This window comes from Nipponia nippon, unplaced genomic scaffold, assembly GCF_047370975.1.
Source record: "Nipponia nippon isolate SJK-2023a ecotype South Korea unplaced genomic scaffold, ASM4737097v1 scaffold_5, whole genome shotgun sequence".
NCBI classification, from domain to species: Eukaryota; Metazoa; Chordata; class Aves; order Pelecaniformes; family Threskiornithidae; genus Nipponia; species Nipponia nippon.
Genome location: NW_028262369.1, coordinates 51,722,271 through 51,748,157, shown reverse-complemented (window position 1 = coordinate 51,748,157; position 25,887 = coordinate 51,722,271). Strand labels below are relative to the sequence as shown.

The following is a 25,887-nucleotide window of genomic DNA, read 5'->3' as shown; positions in this document are numbered from 1 at the left end:
TGTGCAGTTTTCTTTTTTTACTGAAGAAAAAACAAACATATGCACAAATATAAGCAAAGAGACATGTGAAAGGTGCAAAATAAAAAGCAGGCAACAAAGCTTGTTTGTTTATGATAGTTTCTTTGTGAGTAGTCTTGGTTTTGACTATTGGTTGCCACACCTTAATTTCTTTATCCTTTTTTCCTTTCGTTCGTCATCTTCGCAAGTGCTGCAGCTTTGCCTAATTCCTTGAAGAGAGGGGTAATAAAGTGATAGTATTTCCAAGGAATGCAGCGTCGCATCTCTGACTGTACAGACTTCCTCATGTTTGCTCTTTTACTTCTTGGTCTCTGCTATATGCAAATAATCCTCCTCCTACTTAAAGGGCTTTTCCTGTCTGGTGAATTGCATGTAATATAGATACAGCAGCTCCTGATAGGTGCTTTTTTTTCTTTCTCCCTGTTGTAGCGGGGAGAGGTGAGTAATGGAGAAGCGTTTCGTGTAACAGTGGTTACACTGTTAGAAAAACAGAGCAATCTGTAACATATCCAGGATGCAAATAGAACTGCTATTTGTGAAAGATCATATATTGTGTCATAGAGTGTTTAAACAGGGATGATAGCCATGCATGGATTTGATGATATCTACATACTGGCTACTCACAAAAAGAAGAAATTGTGATATTCTTTAGAAAAGTTAAATATTTCCCCTAATATCTTCTCTTCTCCAGAATCGTGATCTTTAAATGTAGGACCAAGATAAAATTGAATTTATCTGAAGTTGTAGAAAACATGTGAATATTTTATGTGACTGATTTTGGTAAGCTTGACCTGAGAAGGTAAATGTCTGTTTTACAGTGTCATTTGTGCAAGAGAACAGTCAGGAACATGTGTTTCTTTGAAGGACGACTCTTCAGGCTACAACAGAATTTTATTAGGGGGATCTTGGGATTAGTTTGCTCTACAAAATGCATTGCACTCCAGTAGTAATTCTCCCTGTTCGGAGGAGGATGGCTCGTAGGATTAACCGTCGAAGGGCTGTTGGTCTGAGTAATTCACTGACACATCTTCCTTACCAGGAGAAGCTGCCTTTGGAAGTCAGAATCATAATATCACAACAATAAAACTGTTAAGAAGTGCAGCGCTGTGATTTTTACTTTGCTAATGTAGTTGGGAAACCCTTCAATTTAGACGCAAGCTGAGAATTTCTATTGCTAATCTGCTGTAGAAAGGCAAAGGTAGAGTTAACTGATGTACTTCTAAATGCGGCCTGTGTGAAATGAAGTTCTTTGTAGTGTAATTTTTTTTTTTAAATAGCACGATTTATTATTCCATAAGTAGGTAATTTCTCATTGCTGATAACCACATGGCTAGTCTTCCCTTCTGCCATCACAGTTCCCTTACAATAGCAACGTTTCCTTTCAAAATACCATTGATTGAGTTGTAGCCCCTTGGGGGGCTGTATTTAGACTCGCTGTTAATAGATCAGTTCGTTCATGTAATTACCGAGCTCTGACAGAGTAGCTTCTGTAGCTCAGTGCACATTATCGCTTTACATTTGCTCTCTGTGAGTCGCAGGACAACCCTTCATGCTTAGCGAGGAGTTTATGGCTCTAGAAAATGAAGAAACCGTTTTGTAGCTCCCAACAGACCTTTTAATAAATTTTAGCAAGTTCCGTTTATCCGTGAGATAGTAGGAAAATATTTTCCTGTCTGATTTCTGTGTCATGACTTCATTGGCTTGAAATTACACGTTTTGCTGTAAGCTGAAGTGCCTCTCCTGCTGGGATGCGTGCACTGCGGTCTTTGGCACTTGGAGTAATGAGTTAACTCCCGCCTGTGTTGGGAACGGGCTTCACCGAAAATCCTCGGTGAAGGATCATACGTGAAGCTGTACCCAGCTCTGCAGCCGCTCCATTCACTCAACTGCAGGGAATACTGACGGTGTTAGAGACGGGATTTTTTTTCTGAGGCTTTTTCTGTGATTTTAGTTCTGTTTCAGCATTATGGAGCTGTATGGATGAGGCAGTGCGGAGACCTAGAGAAAGACTTCGTGGTTTTTATTAGCAGCAACTGTGCAAGCAAACTTAATTTGGCATTCTTAAGTCCGTTGGTGTTTTTCCAACTTTACCCCTCAGCTGTTGCTAACTGCATTGCAGAGGACTGTGTAATCTAGCAATTTCTCATTGTCTCCAGTCCCTGCCATTTATAAGTGGGGATCCAGACTGCATAGCAAGTTAAGCGAGCATTCCCTTTTATTTTTACTTTTAATACAAGTCTTTCCTCAAGTCCTTGGAAAAATATACCTGGCACTTAGTAGCCTGAGGATATGTGCTTATTAGCTGAGGTGAAAAATACCTGTGTGATCTTGTCCCATATACAGGGAAAGAAACAGTTATATACACTTCATTTATTCCACTTCTTATATTTCATCTCTTCTCCCAACCCCCAAAACAACCAATCTGGCTTTATTCTTTCTCTTCTTCCTCCTCTCTCATTTCCTTCTTGTATAGTTCCTGGTATATCTCATCCTGTCTCTTTTGCCTGCATGCTTCCCTTCTTTACCACTGCTCCATGTGGAGCAGTGTGCCATCTTGCTGATTTTTATATCAAAATTCATATCATTTTGATAGTGATGTTCTTTAGGATGTCTTTTACCTGTGCTCTTTTTCAGTCCATGGGAGAATTAGAGAAGTTTTCAGCAGCTGCCGCTAAGACGCCAAGCCTCCTCTCTGTGCCAAGTGGACAATATCTATTGTCCCCTCACTCAACTTCCAAGTTTGTACTTTATTCGGGAGAATAAAGGTGAGAGAGCATTTGTGGGTTTCACTCACCATGGCTCTTCTCCCTTAAAACCATCATTTTACATAAAACCATTTTGCACAAGTTATTCTAGCTGGTTATTGACATGTCAGTGATGAATTAGCAGTTGAGACCATGCTTTGAGGGTCCAAAGTGCCTTTCACCTTTCATGAAAATGGTATCCCAGACCTGTTTTACACATGTGGGGAAGGCTTCTCTCTTGGTAAGTAATTTTTGGCTGCATATTGCTTCCACTGATAGTGGTCCAACAGCTTGTCAAATGTCTGACTTACCCTCTCTTAGAAAAACTTGGGCAACTTTGGCGTAACACTCAGCTACACCCTGAAGTTTTTCAGCCGACTGTTGACTCACAGTTATCCTCACAGAAAGCAATGAGTGGTCGAGTCAACTCTGCTTCAATAAACAAGGTAACTTGCTCATGCATAAAGACATTCCTAATTCCTTCATTAAAATGAGCATCTTTTTCGTAAATACTACCCCTGCTTCATGCTTTCTCTCCAGACAAACTTTTGAAGAAGAGGAAAGAGAGGTTGGTGGGTTTTTTTCTTGCTAGGTAGCCACTAATTGTAGTTCAAGCAAAAGCCCAGGACCACAAGCCCATAGGAGGAGAAAATTCCCTAATTTTCATTTAGTAACACAGCTGGAATCTGGTGTGAAGAAGTGATTTGCTTTTTTGGACTACAGTATCTTGTAGCTTTTTTTCTCTCACCTACTCTAAAATACAAGCGCCTGTCCCATGGCAGAGGCGTGCATATGCTCACGTTAAGATCTCTTCAGGAAAGCAGATGAGGAAGAGTTGTGCAAAACAATTGAAAACAACTGCCTTTCTGTTCCGCTAAAGGAAAAACAATTGCTTCATTAAACTACGCATTTGGACTTTCACACAGCCAATGTATAAATCCGTGATTTTTCAAAAACGACAGTTTTGATTTCCATGATGACATGGGACTGAAATGCTCATTTGAGGTTTTGTGAGGAAAAATACATTCCCTTGCACGTGGCTTGCCATAGGCTTTTAGGGTTATTTTGGAGAGCAAATTACAAGATTCTCATGTGGTTCTGAACTCTTCTGTTTTCCTTACGAATGTGCTCAAGTTTAGGGATTGAGTGGGTTTCTGGCAGCTGTCTGCCAACTGCAGAAGTGTACGATCTCATATGTAGTCACAGCGATTAAAAATGTCTGGTCAGCAGTGGGGGAAGAGGGGGATCCCAGGAGAAGAAAGTCAGAGACTCGCCAGTTTCTTCTGCTGTCCTAGAGGAGGACTCATGCAGGCTAGCCTCTCTCAAGCTGCCAAATTCCTGCTGGGAGGATTGCTCCGGGCAGAGAGTAGCTCCGCACCATCCTCTCCCGCAAGGCCACGGTCCCTTTTGGGGACCACATCCTGGGCATGGTTCTGGTTATTGCATGCTTGGAGTGGTTTCATAGTATGCCTAAACCAGTATCACAGCTCGCTGCCACCAGAATTTTTTCCCCTCATACTGGCTCCAGAGCTCAGTAGTTCCTTTTATTGAAGGTTTGGGGATGGAGGGTAGAGGGATGCTCCAGTACTGAGGAGCGACTTGAGTCAGCTGGTGGGGTGCGCAGAGCGTAGGACTCTTTCCTTTTGGAGGAGGCAAGCTGCTTGGTGGCCGTGAGCTGTCTCAAGGATGCAGTGGCCTGGAAAGGTGACAAGCGTGGGAGCTGGGGAGGCAAAAGGGCTGGTACCTCTTGCATTTTTAGAACTTAACCTTAAGACTCAGGGGAGTATTTTAATATTTTAAGAACCATGAGAATTGTTTTAAACGGGGAGAGGGAGACATTGTCATCTGTTGAAAAAGTTTTTTTTAAAAATGCTTGTTTTGGTTGGATGACTTTCTTGGTAAAGAAAACCTTTATGTTAAAGATTAATGTCTGCGTCTAGCTCTGAAGATATTGGCACCCGCAATAAACCCATTCCAGGCTTTGGAAATTAGCAATAAGGCTGCAAATGACTAAGTTTGGTATCACTGAGGGGTGACTGAGAATGATGGAGATGGATGCCTTTGAGTCTCTTCTACCTTGCAGAGTAGACAAAGCTCCAGTTACTGCCAGTTACTTTCATTAACTGCATGTGTTGGTTTTAATAAAGATAAGGTAGTCTACTGACACAGTAATAGCACTATTTTGTTATTTTAACTTGGCAATATCCTACAATAAAAGAGGTAATTTATTAGCATACTAGTGAATTATGTACTCTTCATGCAGAGCACCAGTAAGTAAGGTACGTGAGGAGGCACTTGTTTGTTTGTCTTTTTAGCATCCTTTGGCTGGAGATCCTCGTCTGAAATGAGAGGCACAAGGTAAGGCGAGGTCTGATGCATTTTTCTTTGCACTGCTGCTGACAACAAAATCGTTAATCTTGCCTCCCAGCAGAGCCAGTGGCAAGAACTGGGAACAGTCCTGTGGTAACAGCGATCAGAAGTGAGATGGATGTTCTGCAGGTGCAGGCAGCATTTCCTCCCTCTGCTGAAAACAGGGTTATAGAAATGCACTTCTGTCTTCTATAAGCACCCCAAAATTATTTTTCTAGAGAGATGCCATGTCCGTTTCCAGTTTATGTACATCTGTTTACACTGGGCTAAGGACTGCAGAACCCTGTGTGAGGACCAGGGAAGTATGTAAAGACAAAATCTAATTTCTTCTATTTTTTCCTCATTTAATCTGTTGTAGATATCTGATCTTTTTTTAGCTTCCCATCCTCAGCCTCTCTGACTTCCCTTCTTTCTTCCCTTGCTTCTTTTAAATACGTGGTTTGATTAGGAAGCTGTAATCTCTTCATTGTTCATTTCATTTAAAAGCACCTTAACCTGCAGAATGAACCACTGGCTGTTTCTCATGTGGTTTCCAATAAATTTCCTGTTTGTCTGGATTCTGGGTTATTCACTCAACAGTTAACAGAGGCAATTAGGCCGCTGAAAACTCCTTGCTGCTGAGATCTGCCAGGCTGGCGCACATGGCTGTGTGTCAGCCACAAAGGCTTTCCCCCTTTACTGGCAGTGGCATAATTTGTGCAGTTCTTCTTCATCTTTCATTTCTGATTTCCCATCTCCTGAATTTAGCTTCTTGCCTTTTTTTTCCTTTTTTTTTTTGGTCTGGCTCAAATTGCAGCTCAAAAGCAACCTTTAGCACATCTTTCCTTGCAAGTTTATGCAGAAAATTGTCTGTCTCCCAGGGGAGGGAGGGCAGTGGGAGAGGAGAGAAAATCTGCAAATTCTCCCTTATCAAAACCTTTCATTGACAGAATTTAAAACCTCACTCTTCTTTATAGACTTTTTGTTTAGTGCACCTTAAAATACTGGATAAACTCCAGCAAAGCTAATTTGTTCATCAAGGATGTTGTGCTAGAGGTGAGAAACACTTGTCACAGTGAAGCTTATATTTTGGGGCAATTTTTTGCCTTATCCTTGCAGGTTTTGTGTGTAGGCAGAACACGCACTTGCGTGCAGTAGCAGACTGCCTGTTTTTTTTGTGACCACATGTAGCTGCTGAGATTGCCCTGCAGGTCCCAACAACTGCTTCCCTAAGGACAGGCACGGGATCCCCTCTTCTAGACTCGCTGTACTTGACCTCCACATCCCTCTCTCAGAGGACCTGGCCTCATTTTCCTGTCCTCTTCTTTTTTCCTCCTCTTCTTTTCTAGTATGAAGTGTGCAGGCATAGGTAAGAGAAGCTGCAGGGAGAAAGGGACTTCTTCCAGAGGAGGTAGGTTGCTGGGGAAGAAGGAGAGACCTGTTTGGGGGAAGGAGGCTGAGGTTTGGCAGGGGCGGTGGGGGGGAGAGACAAAACAGCTCTTGGAAGCCTCAGTGAGGAGTGTACCACACGTGGTCAGACCTCCACAGCCACGGTGAACTGATTGTTGACGGGAGGGTGAACCTCAGCCCCATACTGAGATACTGGCTGAGCTGCTGGTTTAAAGTTCGATTTTGCAGACAGTAAAATGTAGATAAAATAATAGGCTCTATTTTAGAGAATTCATGTTGCATGCAGAAAAGAGTCACTCAATGTTTGCAACTTCTTTACAGTGTTTTTTGTCCTATCAAGCGTTATTAGAGACGTTTGGTTTTGACATCTTGGATTCAAGAAGAGAATATGTCATTTTATCAGCACATTTCTGGAAGTGTATATGGTTCTCCCCCACACACACCCCCCCTCTTGCTATAGATGTCTTGTAAAGCATTATTGTTGTATCAGTCACAGCAGTATTAATAATGCCTGCAGTTACTGATAATTTCCTTGTGTTTCAAATTTTGCTAAAGCAAACCAGAGACACGGAGCTGTTATTGGCATTTAAACATAGAAAATAAATATACTTCTGCTCCCAAGTAAAGACCGTCTCTGGAGACAATTTTATAGCAATCTCCCATGTAGTCTCAGTGCTCTTTTCCCTGGCTATCTTTATTCCTAGTTAATGTACAGAGAGACATGGTACTGAAGAGACTTAAAAAGCTGAATTTTTCAATTAGATGACTTTTTCCAGATTGGGCACAATTTGCAGAGGTGGGAGGTGGGGAAACGTGATTTTTTTTTTTTTTTTTAAATAATCCAGCAGGTCTTTCATCTGGTTTGGTGGGTTTTTTTGGGTTTTTTTTTGTTTTTTTTTTTTTTTTAAGAAAGTCGTTGAATGCAGACTGCGTAAATACTTTGAGAATGATCAAAACTATTAATGCTTCATTGATTTCCTCCATTGACTTGACTGTTAGATATTTAATCTCTTCTTTTTAACAAGTGTGTATTTTTCTGTTTCAAAAGCAGCCTCCCACTGTCCTTTGCATAGCGGGAAGCATCTCCCGCTGGCCTTCTGTCTTTGCCAGCCTTGAGACTTTGCTTTCAAGGGTGGTTGAATGCTTTGGACTTTTCCTGTCCTTCTGCTGGAGTTTGTGGAGTTGGGGAGCAGACAGCCCCACTGCATGCTCAGCTTTGTCCCTGGCCGTGGCCATCCGAGCCAATTTAATCTGTCTCGCCTGAACAGTGCATGCTACGATCCCATGGCCTCGTTGCCAAACCCAGGGCAGGAGCTCTCTGAAAGGAATCACAGCGGTCTCCCCGATACTCCCTGTCCTGCGCGCTTTTTCTGTGCCTCCTTTCTCTTTACTTATGCCAGTTGTAATAATCTTTTTTAGATGGTCACTGGTGATGTTTTTTTCATAGTAACAGCTGTTATAAAGAATTGCCTGAACTGCATCAGAGTTCTGTAATAATTCTGTTTTCAAGAATACATTTCACTTTAAAAAAAAAAAAAAAATTACTTAAAAATGAGAAACGAGCAGCTGTTCTAGGGTCTGCACAGGGACCATGTTTTTGAACCTCTGAAACAACTTGTTAAGTTGAACGCCTGAGAAACAAAGTGATTTGACTCATTGCTTATATTTAGTATCATTACCTACTGCATTAGGTTCCGTTTTCTTCTGAGCATTAATGTTTTTGGCCAGGAAGGTTAACAGGGAAAACGCCCAGCAGAAGGCATTTGTGTGCTTATCGGAGGGCAAATGCATGGAAAACATCAGGTCACTGTGCTGGGTGTCAACTTTTTTCTTTTTTTCTTTTTTTCTTTTTTTTTTTTTAAAGAGTCTGTAGAAGGAGGGGTATTCAAGGGTGGGGAGAGGATGTCCTTCCTTTTTGGTAAACCCTGTAAAATTGGAGGTGCTAGTGAATCCTTAGTACAAGTGTGACCTGAAATCACAACACCCTCTCTATGTCTTGATCCAGAATCGCATATCATAAATGTATGAGATTCGAAACTTAAAATATATCCTAGGATCCTAGCTACCCAAAGTTATAATTTCTGTGGTTTTGAGTATATTTGTAATTCTAAGTACTGGTTTTATATGTAATATTAAAAATATGATTGATCTTATATTTTTGTTAGGAATAAGCTTTTTACTACATCTTTCCCTAATCCACATGGCAAACAAAGGGGAGATGCCTAGTTTTAAGGCGCTGCTTTTGAAGTTTTAGACTAAAGCATTAAGCCTTTGAAGATCGTTTGAAAGTCCTAGCTGCCAAGAGAGCCATAAACTTGGGCAGGCTCAGCTCGGGAAACTGCATGACTCCTTGTGTTTCTGGAACCCCAGGTGAGGAGCTGTAATCGGCTTTCACCACAGAAGTATAAAATATACCATTAAATTTGGTGTGTAACAGGTGAAAGCCCCTAATACGGGGGAAGTGGGGTGGAAAATCAAAGGGAGTGGAAGAGTTTGAGCACGGTTTTGCTGGTCTGAAGCCTGTGTGCTGCTCTTCATTCTCCCCATTCCCATCTCTGTGTGTTACAGGTGTTTTTCCAAGAAAAACTCTTCAAGGGGTTAACTGACCAGACTCCTCTTTTTATGTGACCTTAAAATACATACCACATTCAAGACAATTTTTCTTCTCCTCATGGGGTGTGAGAAGCAGCAGAGCTGCTATCGTATTTTTCCCTTCCTGAAAATATGAAGGCCTGTGACTCCTCAGAGTGCAGTTGGTGGAAGCAGCAACGTTTTCTTTCCCTCGCTCCCGAGCGGTCTCATCCTGGGGCTTGATATTTTTATTATGTGGAACCCCCTCTGTAAGCAGGCTGAGGAGCCTCTGCTGCCTCAAGTAATCGCTCTTTAAATTGATACAAATTTGAGGCATTGTGCAGAGTTTTGCAGAGTCTCCTGAGATTCCCCATGATAATTGCATCATCCTGCCGAGGAACCCCTGTTAATATTCATGCGGTAATTGTTTCAGTACTTGGCAGGGACGAGGGCGTTAATGTGAAACCTTCTTCGGCTGACACGTATTAAAGAAATGATTTGTGTTTTGTACTGTAGCAGTGATTCCATTACACTTCAACAATGAAATTCTGGATGTCTTTCAGTAGATGTGCACATAAACATTTGTATTAAGGCAGTTAGCTGGCATATTGGACTACGTGAACTTTGCGTTATCTTGCGTACAGATCAGTTTCCCAAAAGGGACTTGCATGGTGTTGGTGCTGGTCACAAGATGAGCTTCTTCACCTCTCAAGGGCTACCCAAGAGATTGGGGATGGTCCTGCACTGTCCCTGGACGTGGTCACGTATATGGACATATGTATCCAGGCATAGTCCTGTGTCATGGTATATGTGTATGTGGCTGGGCAGTCTTAAGTCCAATTGATGTGGGCTCATGTTTTGTTGTTGGAGACGGTTGATGTTTTTGGGGTTTTTTTTGTTGTTGTTTTTGTTTTTTTTTTTTTGAATCATCATATTAGAGGTTGATAACAGGGCCCACTGGAAAGATTAGCAGGGAAGAGTTTGCCAGAATAACAACTTGCATGACCAATTCCCTGCCTAGTATCTCAGGAGCTGTCAGGAGAGAAGACTGAGAGGCGAACCAGCGTCTGGATGAAGACTTCTGCCAGGGCACGGGCCGGCTGCGGCACACGGGCCGGCTGCTGCTGGTCAAGCAAAGGGGCACAAGCACGGAGGGATGCTTTCTCAGTCAAACTCTTACGTGATAGCGTGTTTTTTCTGGTTAAGTAATGAAGTGTCTCTTTTTGAGCTTGGACAGTGGAAGAAGAAGCAGCAGCCCTTTGGCAGAAGACTGATGGGCTCGCGCACTGCTTGTCCTGTGCTCCCTTGCTTCTCTGTAATTGGACTTCTCTCTTACGTGGAGGGTTGTTGTGAAACTTGTCCTATGTACCCTAGGAAGATTCATGTGAAGCCTCTGATTTTAAGAGCAGCTCTATCTCTTTTTTGACCCCAACCCCTTGATCTTGCAGTTATAGGCCTTAAGGGATAGCAGCAATTTAATTTTACTTTACTTTTATGAGAATTTGGTTTGTCTTGAAAGACAGGGTGGAAAGAGGAGGGGAAGAGGTGGACTGTGCAATCTGTTGTTGCCATATTAAGAGAGTAAGAAAACACAGGGGATCTTTTAGTAACCAACTTTGCAAGGTAGTAATAAAAAGGACGTTTGTTGAATAGTTGCAGATCTTTCAGTGTTCCAGATTACATGTAATAAAGCTCTTTTATGAGATAAGTGTTCTTTGATAGGAAGATAAATAACATGCATCTGTCCAAAAAGGCGTAAGATGGCAGCTTTTTCAGACAGGTGCTTCTTATCATCCTGGGGCTAAGTATTGCCAAGCTGCCAGCTTCTCTTCACTCAGCCTTTTGTGCTGGCCACTGTGTGACTTAGTTTGAGAAACCACACAGTGGTCAGGCACTATTTCATTAGTGTTACCAATAAAGATACTGGCTGCTGAAGATCCCAGACCAAGAACTACTATAACTTTGGTACGCTTTCAGAGACAAGGCAAAGTTTCTAGTGCTGCAAAGCCACGTGCATCTCCGCCTTTCCTGCCATAGGCGGTTGGGGAGAAGTCCACCAGACTTGCATTTTCCAGTAGCCGGGCTGCTGCAAGCAGAAGGCCTGCTATGGCTGTGTCCTGGGCAAGGGTGAGGATGGTCGCTGTTTGGCTGATCCTTGGTGATGGACCAAAACTGCCCTGTCTGTCCTCCCTTTTCTCTTCTTCCAGGGATGCTTGGATGCAGTAGGCCTCCCTGATGGCAGGAGGCTTGCAGGTTTGGAGGGCTGCTGCTGCAGCCTGTTGCAACAGGAGAGGATGGGCAGTGGCCTGTGTCTGGCTCGCTCCCTCTGCAGACCAGGTACAACGCTCTCCAGAGCCACCCAGCTCGGCACAGTCTGCAGCAGGACATCTGTGAGGGCAGTGGTAGGCAGAAGCGGCTGCTGCCGTCTCTCCCGTGAGCTCTGCTTGCCCTTGCTCATCCTGCCTGCCGAGTGCATGGGCCCACTGGAGATCCAGGGCAGTGGTCAAAGCCATCGTGGTCTTCCTTTGGAGTATTTTGGGTCAGGAGAGCTTGACCTGTCTGCTCTCTTATCCGTCAAGAGAGCGTTTGTTGCCAGCAGTGGGGCAAATGTTAGGGCCCTCTGAGTACGTGCAAAAGGGTTTGGTGGCATGTCTGACACACGCTGGTGGTGTGTTCTCCAGTGTGCTCAAAGGTGGAGCTGCTGTGAGTTAAATGTCTCAAAATGGTGAGGAAAACCTGTTGAAGACTAAAGGAACCTGAAGCTCTGTGGGGTGAGGCGAAGATCTCTCAAAACACAAGCGGGCTGTTTCTGAAACGCTGTCGGAGAGGACGCAGTTGACTCCTGCCTAATCCCTGCACACACGTGCACTCCTGCCAGGCTGACCTTGTTCCTGAGAGCTGGTGGCTGGCTTGTGGGGCAGGGCTGGTAGCCCTGGCCACGTGGTCTGACCCAGACACAAGCTCAGCATCCCTCCCCTGCTCGTTCGTGGCACATATACTGCAAGGTGCAGGAGTCGTAGCTGGTGATGCCTCTTCTGGGGCTTGTTTCTGCATCTGCCTCCCCCTTCTTTGGCTTCTGTCCCTGGAGCGACACGAACACTTCTCAAGTCTTTCGTCCAGGCACTCAGAAAGCTTATGGGACGCTTCATACTGGAAATCCAGGAGACCTCTCCAGAGGAGGAAGCAGTGTCTCCTGTTTGTCTTGAGTTACTCTGTCACAACAATGGCTTCAGAATTTGCCTAATTTAAAAGCTAGTTTTAATCTGATGGGAAGATGTTTGTGTATTTAAAATAGTTATTCCTTGCTGGAGCCACTCCCTTCTTTTGTCCTTTGCTGGACTTTTCGGCTTCGCTTAGCTAATATGCAGTGCTTGTTTATAGCAGAGATACTGGAGCATGAAGAAGGAAGTCGGTACGTTTAATACTGATTCGGTTCCAAGCTTCCTGTGCGTGTGCGTGCACGCGTGTGTGTGTGTGTGTTGTGTGGTTTTCAGCCTTGTTCATCCAGACGCTGTGCCGCCTCAGTAGAAAAAGAGAAGGGGCTGGCAGAGACGCAGAGACTAGATGCAGGCTTTTTTTTTAACTCTTCCACCCGGTTTGGTCCTGAGCAGGTTTAGACAACGCGGGTAAAAATTCCGGTATGGCAAGCCTGATGAGGAAGGTGCTAGTGCAGACAAAGCCATTGAGCGGTGAGTATGAGAAATATCTTGCCTGATGGGAAAGATAACTGATCATAAAGTGTTGGTTTAAGTGCCCAGGAGGAGAACGCGGTAGCGGGCAGAGAGCTGTTGGGTATTGTTGTTTTCATCTTCCATTTCCAGTGTGAGATGGCTACCTGGAAATGCTAAAACCTTTGTCTATGGAGAAGACGGTTACCCAGAGGAATGTGCTAGTTATGGGGCATGGTCACTTTTAAAGTCTGTTCCTCAGCCTGCCTCGGGATTTCTGTCTTAGTTTGGCTAAATAACAGCAGCAGTCCGTATAAGTAGGATGGCTTTTAATTTGGGAGGTTTTGGGGTGAGTGGGGAGCTTGCAAGAGACTGGCATCTCGGGAGCAAATAGACTGTTGTGTCAGTTGTGACTGTACCAAAAGACGGGATTGAGAGGAAAGCAACGCTAGTAAGCTATAGGAGAAACAACTTTATTGCTTTATTTTTATTCTTTTGATTTAGTGGCAAGTACCTAACTGGATTTCAGTAAGGTGCTCTCATGTTGCAGTGGTTACAGAAAGCGTCATCAGCAGTGTTTGTATATTTTGGATTTTAAAATATTCCAGTAGCAGCACCAGCCTGTGCCTGGGGTTTTTCATTTAAATTTATGGTGTTTATTCAGCTCTTAATTGTGCAAATTAGAATAATTATGGAGTGTGATTATATGCGTACCCTGTGAGTGTTTTTAAGAGGCTGGCTCAAATGTCAGGAATTGAATTTATTAGCCTTGCGTCTTTCTGGTGCAAGCGTCCTTTCTTCATGGTGCTGTTCTGCAAAGCAAACGTCGTAAACTGCCACAGCAGGAAACAATTTTTGCAGTGACTTATCTGAGTGAATCCATCTTCAATAGGGCAGAAGGCTCTTCAATAACTCGGGCTAATTAGGACTGATGCGGTGAGTTATCGGGGACTGAACCAACCCTCCCCAAGCAGAGCAACTTCTCTCTCTCTGTTCCAGCGTTTGATAAAGACAGAGGGGCACAATTTGAGCCATGTGTGGTAAGGAGCAGGCAAGTGCCAATTTTATCAACGTAGAAACTTTAATGAAAGGTTGTTCTTGGAAAATGGGACTTTTGTGTGAGTTACCGGCTGCTGCTAATCTCTCTCAAGGCTGTAACTGAGCCTGTCTTTGTGGAGGGGACAGCTCAGACACAGATGTAAGCAATGTCTCTTGTGTAGAAGTTACGGACTGGAGGTGCAAAGCATTGCTTTGGCCTTTGCTGGGAAAGAGATCTTGTTGGCAAATGCTATTCCCTTCTAGCCCAAACTTACTAGTTTCTCTTTGCTCACTCAAGACTTCTCAGAAACCATGAATTTCTGCCCCTAGGAAAAACGGCGATACTACTGGAAATGGAGTAATCTCCTTGATTACATTGTGACAGACGTGGCGTGACAAATATAGGAAGCTGAAGAGGAGATCTTCCTGATCTCTCTGTAAATAACTTGGGACTTTGGGTAAATTAACCAGTCTTTACAAAAAGAAACTGAGTGAAAATAAATAAATAAATAAATATTTCCTTGCTTCAGAGATAAGGAGATTGGAGTGATTCTAGTTGAAATTTCACTTGAAAAAAAGGCAGTCTGAGAATTAACGTAGAGGGTGGTTTTTTTGGTAGAGAAGTCTAGCAGATATTAAATGACTAGAGCATGCAGTTACCTTGCATACATTTCTTCAAAGAAGTTTTAGCCCATCAGTGCTTGAAAGCACAATTCTTTGATGAGGGAAATATAGCCAGTAGGGAAACATGTAATAAGCATTGGCTTGATGACTTTCAGCATGATTTCAGAATCTCTGGAGAGGTGTTTTTAGACTTAAATCTCATTATTTACACTGTGGGGATGTGTGTTAAATGTGTTTTTTTAAATACCTGCAGGATGTTAGGAAGTTCAGGACGCTAGGAGAATGGTATGAAATACAGCTGGGGGGAGGGTAGCCCCAGAAGAGGCATACCCATTGAAAAACTGTTTGGATAGAGTGTATAAACATAAGCACTCATTCTGCCCCACGGAAAGTGTGTGCTTGAAGCCAGTTTGGTTTCTTCATTTGGGGAGGTTGGGTGCTGAGACCTCAGTTCTATAATCCCAGCCTACTGCCCAGCTCTTCATACTAGTGCGGGATAAAAGGGACACTGCAGTGAGTGGTCAGATGGAAAAAGAAATGACACAGGAAGGAAACATTATAAAGAAGTATAAAGTACACTTACAGTATTTATTTTCTGGTGTTTAAAGTATGGGGAGCAGCAAGAACATAGTTCTACACTTTATTCTGTGTTATCGCATGTGATTCTGGCAGAAGAAAAGTCTGCAGCAAAATAGGCTGATGAACATTTTGTCTTTACAGTGTAGGCTCTGTGTCTGATGACCACTCTTTTTTATTTAACTCTTCTCATGCCATTAAAAAAAAAATATCTTTTCTTTCGTTCTTAGCTCCTAGTGAGAGATTTACTTATAGGATATCTGAAAGTGGTCTTGGGTTTGCGTGTTCCAAATTTATGCATTTGCTTAGCCGCCAACAACTCACAGCAGCTTTCAGAGATTTCAGGATTAATGAACTAAATGAAAGAACATCCGTCTTTAGAAGGGACTTCTAAGTGGTGACTTCTGTATAAGAATAGACATGGTCAGAGGCTATTTCAGCAGGAATTATATTCCACTTACTTTGAGACAGTTGTTTTTTTTTAATGACTCCTCTGTATAAATATGTTTAAGGTTGGTTATGGTAGAGAACTTGTGGACGCTTCATGAAGTGGTGGTGAAACTGAGCATCCTAAGGTTTCGATCTTTATTTAAAACAAAAAGGTTATAAAAAGTCAAGGTCAAAGTAGGCAAATGGTATTTTGCCAGCTTAACAAATGCTATTGTATTTATTTTTTCCTCTCCTGAGATCCCTGTTACTTTTAAAATACAGTTTAATTTGCCTGACGGATGGTCTATAACTGCAGGAGAAAATGCAAATAATTTTTTGGATTTGAGATAAACTGAAATTAGCTTGAGCCAAGCCCTAGCTGAAGAGATGTTTAAGTCAACTGAAATTGGCTGTTCTTTAACATCATTGTTTGCCTTATAAAATATAAAAATACAAACTGTGTAGAAAACTCAGCACATTAAAGAACAGCAAAGGAGCAAAAACTTATAAAGAAGGACTTAGCTAAGCATATCCTTTGTTTTCTAACTATATGCTGCATTTCCTTTTAGTTAGCGTTTGAAATGACACCCATTATTTCAGCTGCATCACCACAAACGATGCTGCCATATCATCTGAAGGTTATGCAAGATGATGTTGGATGCAAGAAGCTGTTAGTGAAAGTTAAAGTTGTCACATCAAAGCTCTCAAATAGCAGGAAAGTAACGTCCTTAATGGTTGCACCATCTTAACGTTGCTTTCTTTTGGCAGGTAAATAATGGTAGTCTAACAGGAATCTCCAGTACCTTGGAGGATTTTTCTTAAGCAGGAGGAATGTCTTGTATCTGAGACTGCTGAGGATGATACATCGGGGACCTTTACAGTAAATGGCCATACATAAAATAGTATAGATTTTAAAGGTAGTAGACGCTAAACTGTCGTATCAGAACACCATGGCTAAGGGAGCTTCAGTATTAATTTAATCACCTGAGTGCAGTGACATTTATGCTGCCAGTTCAAGTGAGCATGCTGTAGAACATATTTACTAACAAAAGCATCTCGCTTAATGAAAATCGTGCTGTACAGGTGTCAAATATATTCTAAGTCTGGTTTGATTTAGTAATGCTGTATTCTTCTCTTATGGAGCTGTCAGAATTCTGTCTTCAGAAAGTCTCTTAATGTTCTTAGGAAAAAAAAAGAAATCTGTTTAAAAATAATGTGGTGTTACCTTGTATATTCATTATTCTTATAAACCTTCTAGCTAAGCACAGAATGTTGTGTGTTATTTCCTCTGGAGACAGATAATTGCAGTAGGGAGAGGAAATTGAGCAGTGTGAAGTATAAAATCTGAAATAGTGTCTACGTTCCTATTTCTGTTTACTAGGAACTTAAGATATATTTTCTTTTTTATTTTTGAAATAATTAGCCTCTAAAAAGCAAAGTTGTCATTAGTAATAAATCACTTAATATTGTCTCTGAAGATACCTTATATTAAAAGTAAACTTTTTCCTGTTCTTTATATCTCTGTATCTCCTCTTCACTACAAATAACCAAGGGACTACAACAAGGCTACTTGTAGTGTTCCGTAGTTGCTTTTCTTTGTGGAAGTAAATTTGCAGTCCCTTTCTGACATGACAAAATAGGGTATTTCTTTATTCCTGGAGTGCAAGTCATATTCTCTGACGAGTCTGCAGACCAGGCTTTCCTTTCTAGCTCTGCAATAGATTCGGGCTTAGATTCTCCACAAGATAATTAAATGTTCCACACTGTAGTCTTTCCAGCTTCAAAAAATGGACAAATAATACTCTTTAGTATCCTCTCTGTGTTTTTACTTTGAGAGTTCAATAGACAGAGCACTCTGTCAAGGGTATTTCTGAGTTTTGGAGATCTGTGCATTCACCTCCATTGCACACTGCAGATATCCCGGCTGTTTTGGGATAGGCTTTTTTAGTGATGGATAGAATTTTTCGGAAGAATTAATTCCAAACTGAATTGAGCCATACCAGAGGAAAGCCACTGTAATTCTGAACGGGGAAGGTTTTTAAAATGTTTTGTTATCCATTTTAAATTATCTTAATTGCCGAACATAATCAGGTTTTTTAATATCCCTGCGTTTATCCACCTAAAGGTCACAGAGGGTGGCTGTAATATCAGATGTGACATGAAGCTATTTTGCCTACCGCTAACCAGCTCTCCACTACTACCACTATGTAAATAAACACCAATTATTGTTGATGGTGTAAACATTGAAAGCGTTTGGGTTCACTTGTCAGTATATTCTGCTATTATCATGCTAAAATTTGCAATCCTGAGAGCTGTTATCAGATAAGAGTAAGGGAGAGGATTGGTTTTGAAAATGAGATTTCCAGTCTTAGTAGGGCCTGAGAGGCGATAACAAATTAGATGATAGTTTAGGTAGAAGGAAGAGTGAATTTAAACTTTGAGTTCAGTTAATGCTGCAAGTTGCTTTGGGGCTGAAAGTTATAATTAGGCTAGTCAGAAAAAGTACAAACATTAATTTCCTGCTTGTATCTGTAGAGTTTAAAGCTTTAAAAGTCCCTGTATGAATCTTTTGGCATCGCCAGTTACTTTCTGGGACAATCACAGGCAGCGGCTAGTTCTTCTCTGTGCTAAATTCAGCTTTTTCCTGAGTAAGTGCTCAAAAATGACTACCCTTGCTAAATTACAGCTTTCTAGCTGTCAGATTTCAAGAACTCTACATCAGTCGTCAAATTCGTGCGGCCAGGTAATGGCAGCGTTAGACCTACCGATGTCAGAAGAAGCTGCAGTGGAATTTCTTTGCTGCTTCTTTACTCCTTCTGGAATCCATGAAGTTAAGATCTTGAGATAAGAAATACATGTTTCTTCCCTTCCCCTTCCCCTTCCCCTTCCCCTTCCCCTTCCCCTTCCCCTTCCCCTTCCCCTTCCCCTTCCCCTTCCCCTTCCCCTTCCCCTTCCCCTTCCCCTTCCCCTTCCCCTTCCCCTTCCCCTTCCCCTTCCCCTTCCCCTTCCCCTTCCCCTTCCCCATCCCCTTCCCCTTCCCCTTCCCCTTCCCCTTCCCCTTCCTCTCTGTCATGTTTCCCTTCTTATTCCTGGCTCTAAATTTCTGAGCTTTAAATATACATTTATTTCTCCTTTTTCTTTAGTGAGAAATTGTGTTGTGTGTCACTGGTCTCTTTTGTATTGCTGCATTGGTTTTTCATTCTGCTTAATTTTCCCAGTAGTGTAGTTTGTGGTGATTGGCTTCAGTTATTTTACTAGCAATCCTTGCATTTAATTATAGTACATTTAATAATAGAAAAAGAATGTGAGAGCAGTGATATTCCCCCCCCCCCCCCCCCCCCAGCTTTGGTGGGATTACCCAGAAATTGCCACCTCCTCGTTCATTCAGAAATTCCCTTAACTATCTAGTACAAAATTTAGAGATCTTAATGGTAAAGGAGCTGAAGGTCTCACTTTAATATTTCTCTCATTTTAACATTCCTGTCATTGCCAACATTAAAAAGTGTTAAAAAGAGAAGATTTAAATTAATGTTGGAATAGATATTTTTTGCGTTGTAAAATCTATTGAACTGTAATTCATTTGATTAGACTAGAGTTGTGATTGTAAGAAGGACTTTCAAAAATGGACTGAAAGCAGAGGTGCAGGTGGGTGAACTCTCCTGTTAACTTCAGTGATACGCAATCTCTTAAAATCCCTATAGATTGCAATGGAATGTATATGGACTATTCAGCTGTAAAAAATACAGTGAGTACAACAGGAAAGCTTGTGTGGTTTAATGCATCTATTGGTTGTGCTTGGTAGTTGTTACATGGGAAGAGCAGAGAGGAGAGTGAGTGGAAAAAACCCAGTAGGGTAGAAGAATGAAGGACAGGAATAAACCCAACTTTTTTTTCCAGTGAATGCGACAAAAAGATTCTGAATAAGGAACTGATGTGCAATCATCTCTGTATAAATCTTGCACTATTTCTGGAAAACCTTTTGTAGACTTGAAATTCCACTGTAGACTGATTTCAGTAACGAAGTCGGTTTAAGAGGTATTTCTGTTCTCCCACCTCTGCTACAGATTCCTCAGATGTGCCGCCTTAAACTGTGGAGTTGTAGACCCACAGTCACGAAGTGAAAGGTTTTAAACAGCTCAGAACAACAAAACGCTCCCACAAGGTCACCTCATAGCTAGAGCTCCTGCAGGGTACAACAGTAGCCTGGTGTGAGCAATGAGTTTTGGATTTGCTTGTGTTTGCTTGTACTTCTGCGATCCAGGATGCACAAGTAAATATCAAGTTGATTCTCTTTGGACTTGATAGTCTTAGCGATCCTCCTTCTGTCAAGCTGACCATTGCAGCTTTGCAAACTCGGTCTCCGTGTACCTGGATTTCCACCCAAACCACTAAAACACGCTAAATTGGGTGTACGTTCTACAGTTTGAACATGGTTTAGTGGTTTGGCAGGAAATGTTAATTTTTGTTCACTTGACAAAAAAACGCTTAATTTAGGCACATGGAAAGTTTGCAAAATGGTTGGGCTTTGGGGGAAAAGTGTGGGAGCTCTTACACCCTGTCTTGTGAGTACACAGTGAATCATGGTATCTGCTCTGGGAACAGAGCATTCCGCTTCCGAGCTGGCTGGGGAACATCTTTCTGTGCATGGAACAAAGCAAGTAAGAAAATACAGAAAAAAGAGCTCATGCCTTCTGTGCACAGGAAATAGAGCCGGTATCTAAGCTTTAGTGACCCAGAAAGGAAAGACAAGGAAACTCAGAAGAGATCTTGTTAAAATAACTCTTTATATCTAAAGAGTATATAAGGGTTACTTTAAATACCAACAATTAAACCTGTCTTAAGTGTAAAAGTGATGGTGTATTTACTGTAGAACAGTAAATACCTATAGCATTATCAGCTCTTTTCAGGCACTTTGGTATCAAGAATTTCTTGTTATCTGTGAGAGCCTGAATCAAAAAGCTGGATGGCAGGATACTCAGCTTCCCATGGTGACGTCGCTGTGTCTGGTAGATGAATGTATCGCTCTCTGCAGAAGTTCAGTGAAGGTACGTATGATACAAGCTGAGACCTGAGACTTCTTGCTAGTTTAAGAATTAACTTTTGTGATAAAGAGGTTTAGAATATTTATCTCACTGGTCCTGGAAACTAACCTCTCTTGCACACTTTCTTTTCTGGCTCCCGTGTTTATCAGTTGTGAGGAGTTCAGAAGTAGGTTTGACAGGTGAATTTAAAACACTAATACGTGCATTGAAAAATCCCCCAAACCAAGCCACAACTTATTAAACTCTTAAGGTGATTTGTTAAGGCTTATCTTGAGGATTGTCTTTTTATATTTAATTGCATCAAATTATATTCCTTGAGGGGTTTACATTTTAAGAGGATAAGCTCTAATTTATCTTTTTTTTTTTTTTCTCCTCTGTTCCAGTTTATTCGAGAGTAATAATCAGTTTTCTTCTGTCAGTTTTTTAGACAGTCGAAGATAAAAGAAGGACTTTATACACTGGACAGCTTTTCAGAGAGAAGAAACTTGATTTTGTTTTGGTTTCATGTCCCTACATGTGTATTTATACAGGGGGGTGATTTTTGGCCTCTGTTGCTGGAAATCATGCCAACTGCATGATGGTAAAACCACGCAACTTCTCCCCAAGTCTCAAAATGGTGTGTTAATCCTGTGCCACCAGCACCTTTTAGTGTGAAGCTATTTGTGCCTCGCCCTGCCGTTGGGATACAGGAGGGCACAGCCTCTCTGAAGCGGGAGCCCAAGGTATGGGTTGGAAATGAGACTTTTAAGTGTGCTCTGCCACCTTTCCTACTTTTTCACATCTGGAGTGAGCAGGAGCAGAGCTAACTGGGTCCCTGTCCCCCTCACCCCCCCTACAGCAGGGTTGCAAGTGGGGAGAGAGTTGTTCTGAGCTTTGGGGTCCTTTCCTTCCATCATTCCTTCCCTTTTAACCATCTCTACCCCAAAATTCTTCCAGCTGGTGATGGTAAGAGGAGAGCCTTGTTGGCTTTTGCAGGAGGCCTGGCCAGTTAATCTTTGTGTTAGAGAAGTGGAGGAGGAGCTTTACTGACCCTAAGACCTGATCTGTGTTTTCATAGTTAAAAAAATGGATGCATTAGCATGGCGTAAGAAGCTGCACGTTACCCAAACAAATAGTGTAACTCCAAGCTTGGGCAGAGTTGACCTACGGGGCTTTTTCTCTGTTCGTAGCATTCCTGTGAGATCTGATGTCGGCATTGTCCTGCTCCATCCTCGCTTGCTGTGAAGTGAGGAGGGAACAGGAAGCGAAGGCCCTGTATTCATTTAACGTCGTGGTGGTGGGAATGCCGAATTGGGAGGATTTCCTGGCCTTTCTTGTTTTTTTGGAAAGAAGAAAACAAAACTTTCAAGACTGGGGGGAAAAAAAAAAAAAATCCTTGTTCTGTCTGCCTCTTCCCTTGCCACTCCCTACCACTTCTGCCTCGTGCATCGGCAGCCCGGGGTGGAATGTTTCCAGGCTTCTTTTTGAAGATATTTATAAATAAGTTGAGCTCCATATGTTTGGTTTTTTTCCCAAATGATTTCTTTACTGTAAGTCATTGTATTTCTGTATAATTGATCTATGCATGGCAGCTTGCATCTAGGGAGGGAAGTTGCAAATGGGTTTGGCCTGTGCCGTGCAAGCATGGAGAAAGGAAATAAAAAAATAGTTTGACAATAACCCTAGCAATGACAGCTGGGGAGAGAAACTTGTTAAAAAAAATACAAGTTAGTTTTAACTTGTTTTGAAACAATAAGAATAAATGTGGTACGTAACTCTTATGAACTAAAATAGAGCAGAGAATAGCGGGCACAGATTTCTCTCCTCTAGCCTCAGCCTGCCCAGCAAAATCGAGCTTTACTTTTATAAATATCAATAGATCAAGAAGGTCAAAGGCACTGTAAGTTGTGTCTATTTTTAGCAAGAAGGAAAAGCATTTCAGTGGTGTTCCTTCCCATACGTTATGATTATAAATCACATTACCTCGGTATGCTTCAAAACACATCAAGATTTCAGGTTTAGTGTCCTCAGTATGTAGATTTTGTTGCCCAAAACAAACGGGGTGAATTCTACTTGTTCCTATGTGGTTTGGGGAAAGAGGGAATGTATGGCTGGATGTATGCTGCAGTCGGGAATATCTGTGGTGGAAAAACATCAGCCACAGCAGGGCGGGGGGAGCAAATGCCCTGCCATGTCCCATGTAAGAAGATTAGGTTAATACTGCACCATGGACTTAGCAAAAATTAGAAAGGCTAATGCTGCATTAATTCACACAGGTCTAGTTTCTGTAGCACAATGACAAAACAAAGTTAGTAATAGTCTAAAAATATAACCCTGAACAAAAAAACTTTCTCCTCCTCCTTTTTTCCTTGTTCCCCCTCCTCCCCTCATTTCCTGCTTGGGCACCCGAAGTTGGAAACTTAGAGTGGGTTTTGAATGGGATTTTTCTTTTTCCCCCCATGCCTTCATGTAAAAAAAAAAAAAAAAAAAAAAAAAAATCCCTGTTCCTGTAGCTGTGACTCAGTCCTGCGGTGCCTATCTGCCTTGTGTCAGGCATGGGGCTGTCTGGGGGAAGCAGAGTATGCACATACCCAAACCGTGATGCAAGCTTTGAAATTGCACCAAGTGCACTCGTAGCATCAAATGTGCCGGATCACGCTGCGTTTCCAGTAACAGCCAGAGCTCTCTTGGCTCCGAGTGGGAAAGTGGTCATGCAGCCTGAAAAGGGGAGAGAGGCCAAATTGCACATTCATTTGGATAATTAGGTAAACAGTAAATATGAGAAGTCTGTCTCCTACTCAAACTCCATTGTTTTTTCCTAAAAGTCTATATTTAGATTTGGCAGCCAGATTTATCACAATAATTGGTGCACTGTTTAAACAAGGTCACTGATGTGTGTGCGTGTTTATCTCTGCTTAACTGGATTGCTTATTTGAAGTAGAAATACCTCAAAAAATATTATGCAGACCTCTTGAAAACTTGTGTACTCAACTCCTGAGGCACACGGTCTTTATTAGAAAATAGATGCAATTATTCACGTTTGGTTTTGCAGCTTGAAGTCCCGAGGGATTTGTACGTAAAACTGTGGAGATTTGATTACATCCTGATTTTATGTCTCACTGGTATATGAGTATTTCCTATGTGTAAAAACCTTTTTATAAGTCATAGACTGTAATAAGTTACTAAGTGAAGCCATACGAGTACCGTCCTGTCTATTGGAATTGGAATACACATGTTCATTAGTTTAGTCTAGCTTCAGTGGTTGCTTATGTATTTGTAAAACCCAAGGTGGCTTTGTGTTTTCTATTTAGAGCAAATACTTCTGGACTTGGTGGCAGGTTGGTTTGAAACTTCAAGATACAATTTCAAAGTCAGACTTTATTGTTCACAGCAGTTCTGCACCGCTCAGTGAGGAGGGAGCACAGTTTACTTACAGTGCTAGCATGGTCAAGGTAAAAATAGCCAATAACAGCTCGTTTTCCCTTTTACTGATTAAGTGACTAAACATGAAGGCCTTGAAATACGCTCACAGAGCAGTTTCAGGAGGAATGTTTTAATCAAGTAACTTTTTCACAATAGTTGCACATCAAGAGAGGGTGGGACAAAAGTATCTTTACTGGAAGTGCTGCCTCCCGTGACCTTGGTGGCAGCTGGGTATTGGCAGGTCCTTTCACAGGGCTGGCAGCAATTTGTTTTGTGGACAATTAGTGTCTTCTTTCTGAAAGCTAGTTTCTTTGTAGGTGTGATGGTAGCACCCTAAAGAGACTGGTACAAAACTATCTGAGGGTTTAAATAAAGGGCGTCTAAGAAATACCAACTGGAATGGATTTTTGCTCTAAGCAGAGCATGCAGTGCAGGGGGTTTTTTGGTTTTGTTTTGTTATTTTTCCTAGTCCTGTTAAACCTTTTGGTTAAAATTTCCATTTTTGCAATGGAAATAATTGAGAATATTCTTTTAAAGAGCTTGGTGAATGGTGGCTCTCTGCTGGAAGTGCTGCTTGTACAGACTTACAAACAGGACTTCGCACGCTCAGTTTGGAAAGGATTTACCTCAGAAATAGGCAGTTTTGTCTCCTGGTAATCCAGCATTCACACCTAATGAAACAAAACCAAAGTCATTTTGGAACTTGAAAGAGAAGTAGTCTCTGGTACAGTAATAATTGAATGAAAAGACACAAAGAAATGAAGTGCTTGTGTCCTGGGCATGGTCTGCTGTTGAGTGCCGTTGTTTCAGGACTGGGCTTTGGCCTCCCTGCCCAGCTGATGCAGACAGCAGTCCTCAGAAGGACAGTTTTAATGGCTGGGGACTCTGCCTGGGATGTAATGACTCGTGCTTTGTGGAGATCCTTTTTCATGTCCAGCTCTTTTTTTTTTGTTTGTTTGTTTTGGTTTTTTTGTTTTTGTTCTGTAGTGAGAAGGTGTGTGCGTCACAAATTTGTTCCCTAGTCTCTGAAAGAGAAATTCTTTTCCTTCCATCCCTCCTTCCTCTCCCTTCAAAGGCTGAAACTATTCTATGTCTTTCTCTTTTTGGGAGAGCCTCTTTTGTACACGTTACCATCAGACATATTTTAGTATTAACTTTTAAGGAGTTTCATTTAAATTCTCAGTTCAGGCTTGGTGTTAGGATGTACAGGTTCATCTTTCAGAGATGATACGGTGTTATCACGAGCAATGTCCTGTAGTCGACATCTTACTCGTTCTTTAAATTACAAACACAGACTTAGATTTAGTCAAAGAGTTTGTGCTCCTTTCTTTCCCCAAGTCTTGTGCTGTTTTGGTGCCCGCAGGTCACCTTGCTTCATCTTTTGGCTCTGCACGCTGTTGCCAGTTGTGAAATCTCCTCCAGCCCTGGCGCCGGGCTCGCAGCTGGCTCAGGCTGCCTGGCAGAAGGTACGTCTTCATTTCAGCGCTTCATCACTGTCCCTGTCTTCTGGCTTTTGCACTGATTCAAGACTGTTCCCGACAGACAACCTGTGGAGAAAGAACTCTTCTGGTTAGAAGGTCATTTAAATTTAATAACTGCTCTTTTTTTCCTCACCCTTCTCTTTTACCTTCCCTTTTGGTTGTTTTTTTTACTTCTTTCTCCATGCAGTGTGTAGTAGTTAGTGCTACAGCAACTGGAATTTTACACAGATCCTCTTTCCAAGCTGGTATTAAATGTTTTAATTCCAAACTTTTGGTATTTTGAGATACTGGCATGTTTAATCTTTCCTCCCCATGATCCATCTCTCCATGTAGATGAAGCTTTAATATTAAACTCCTACATGGCACTGATTTATTGTCAGTTGTTGCATTTTAATTTGCTGATATTAATCCAACATTCTGGAGGGGCTACGAGGTGGGTGTTAAGCTGGTTCTCATATAGCACCAGGAATTTCACTGCCTAAATTCAGAGCCTAAAATAATTCTGGATTTGTGAATTCTTCCTCTTGGTTGGTTG

At 41.9% G+C, this 25,887-nt stretch overlaps 1 protein-coding gene across 1 annotated transcript in view; it reads left to right on the top strand.

Moving 5' to 3' along the window:
• The first annotated feature begins 12,644 nt into the window (after window positions 1-12,644).
• The window catches only part of RASAL2 (RAS protein activator like 2), a 150,574-nt gene continuing 137,331 nt past the window's right edge, over window positions 12,645-25,887 (top strand). The window contains exon 1 of the mRNA XM_087732292.1: window positions 12,645-12,781. Within this exon, the coding sequence (XP_087588418.1) occupies window positions 12,733-12,781 (49 nt within the window). The 5' untranslated portion in view covers window positions 12,645-12,732. The remainder of the gene's footprint in view (window positions 12,782-25,887) is intronic.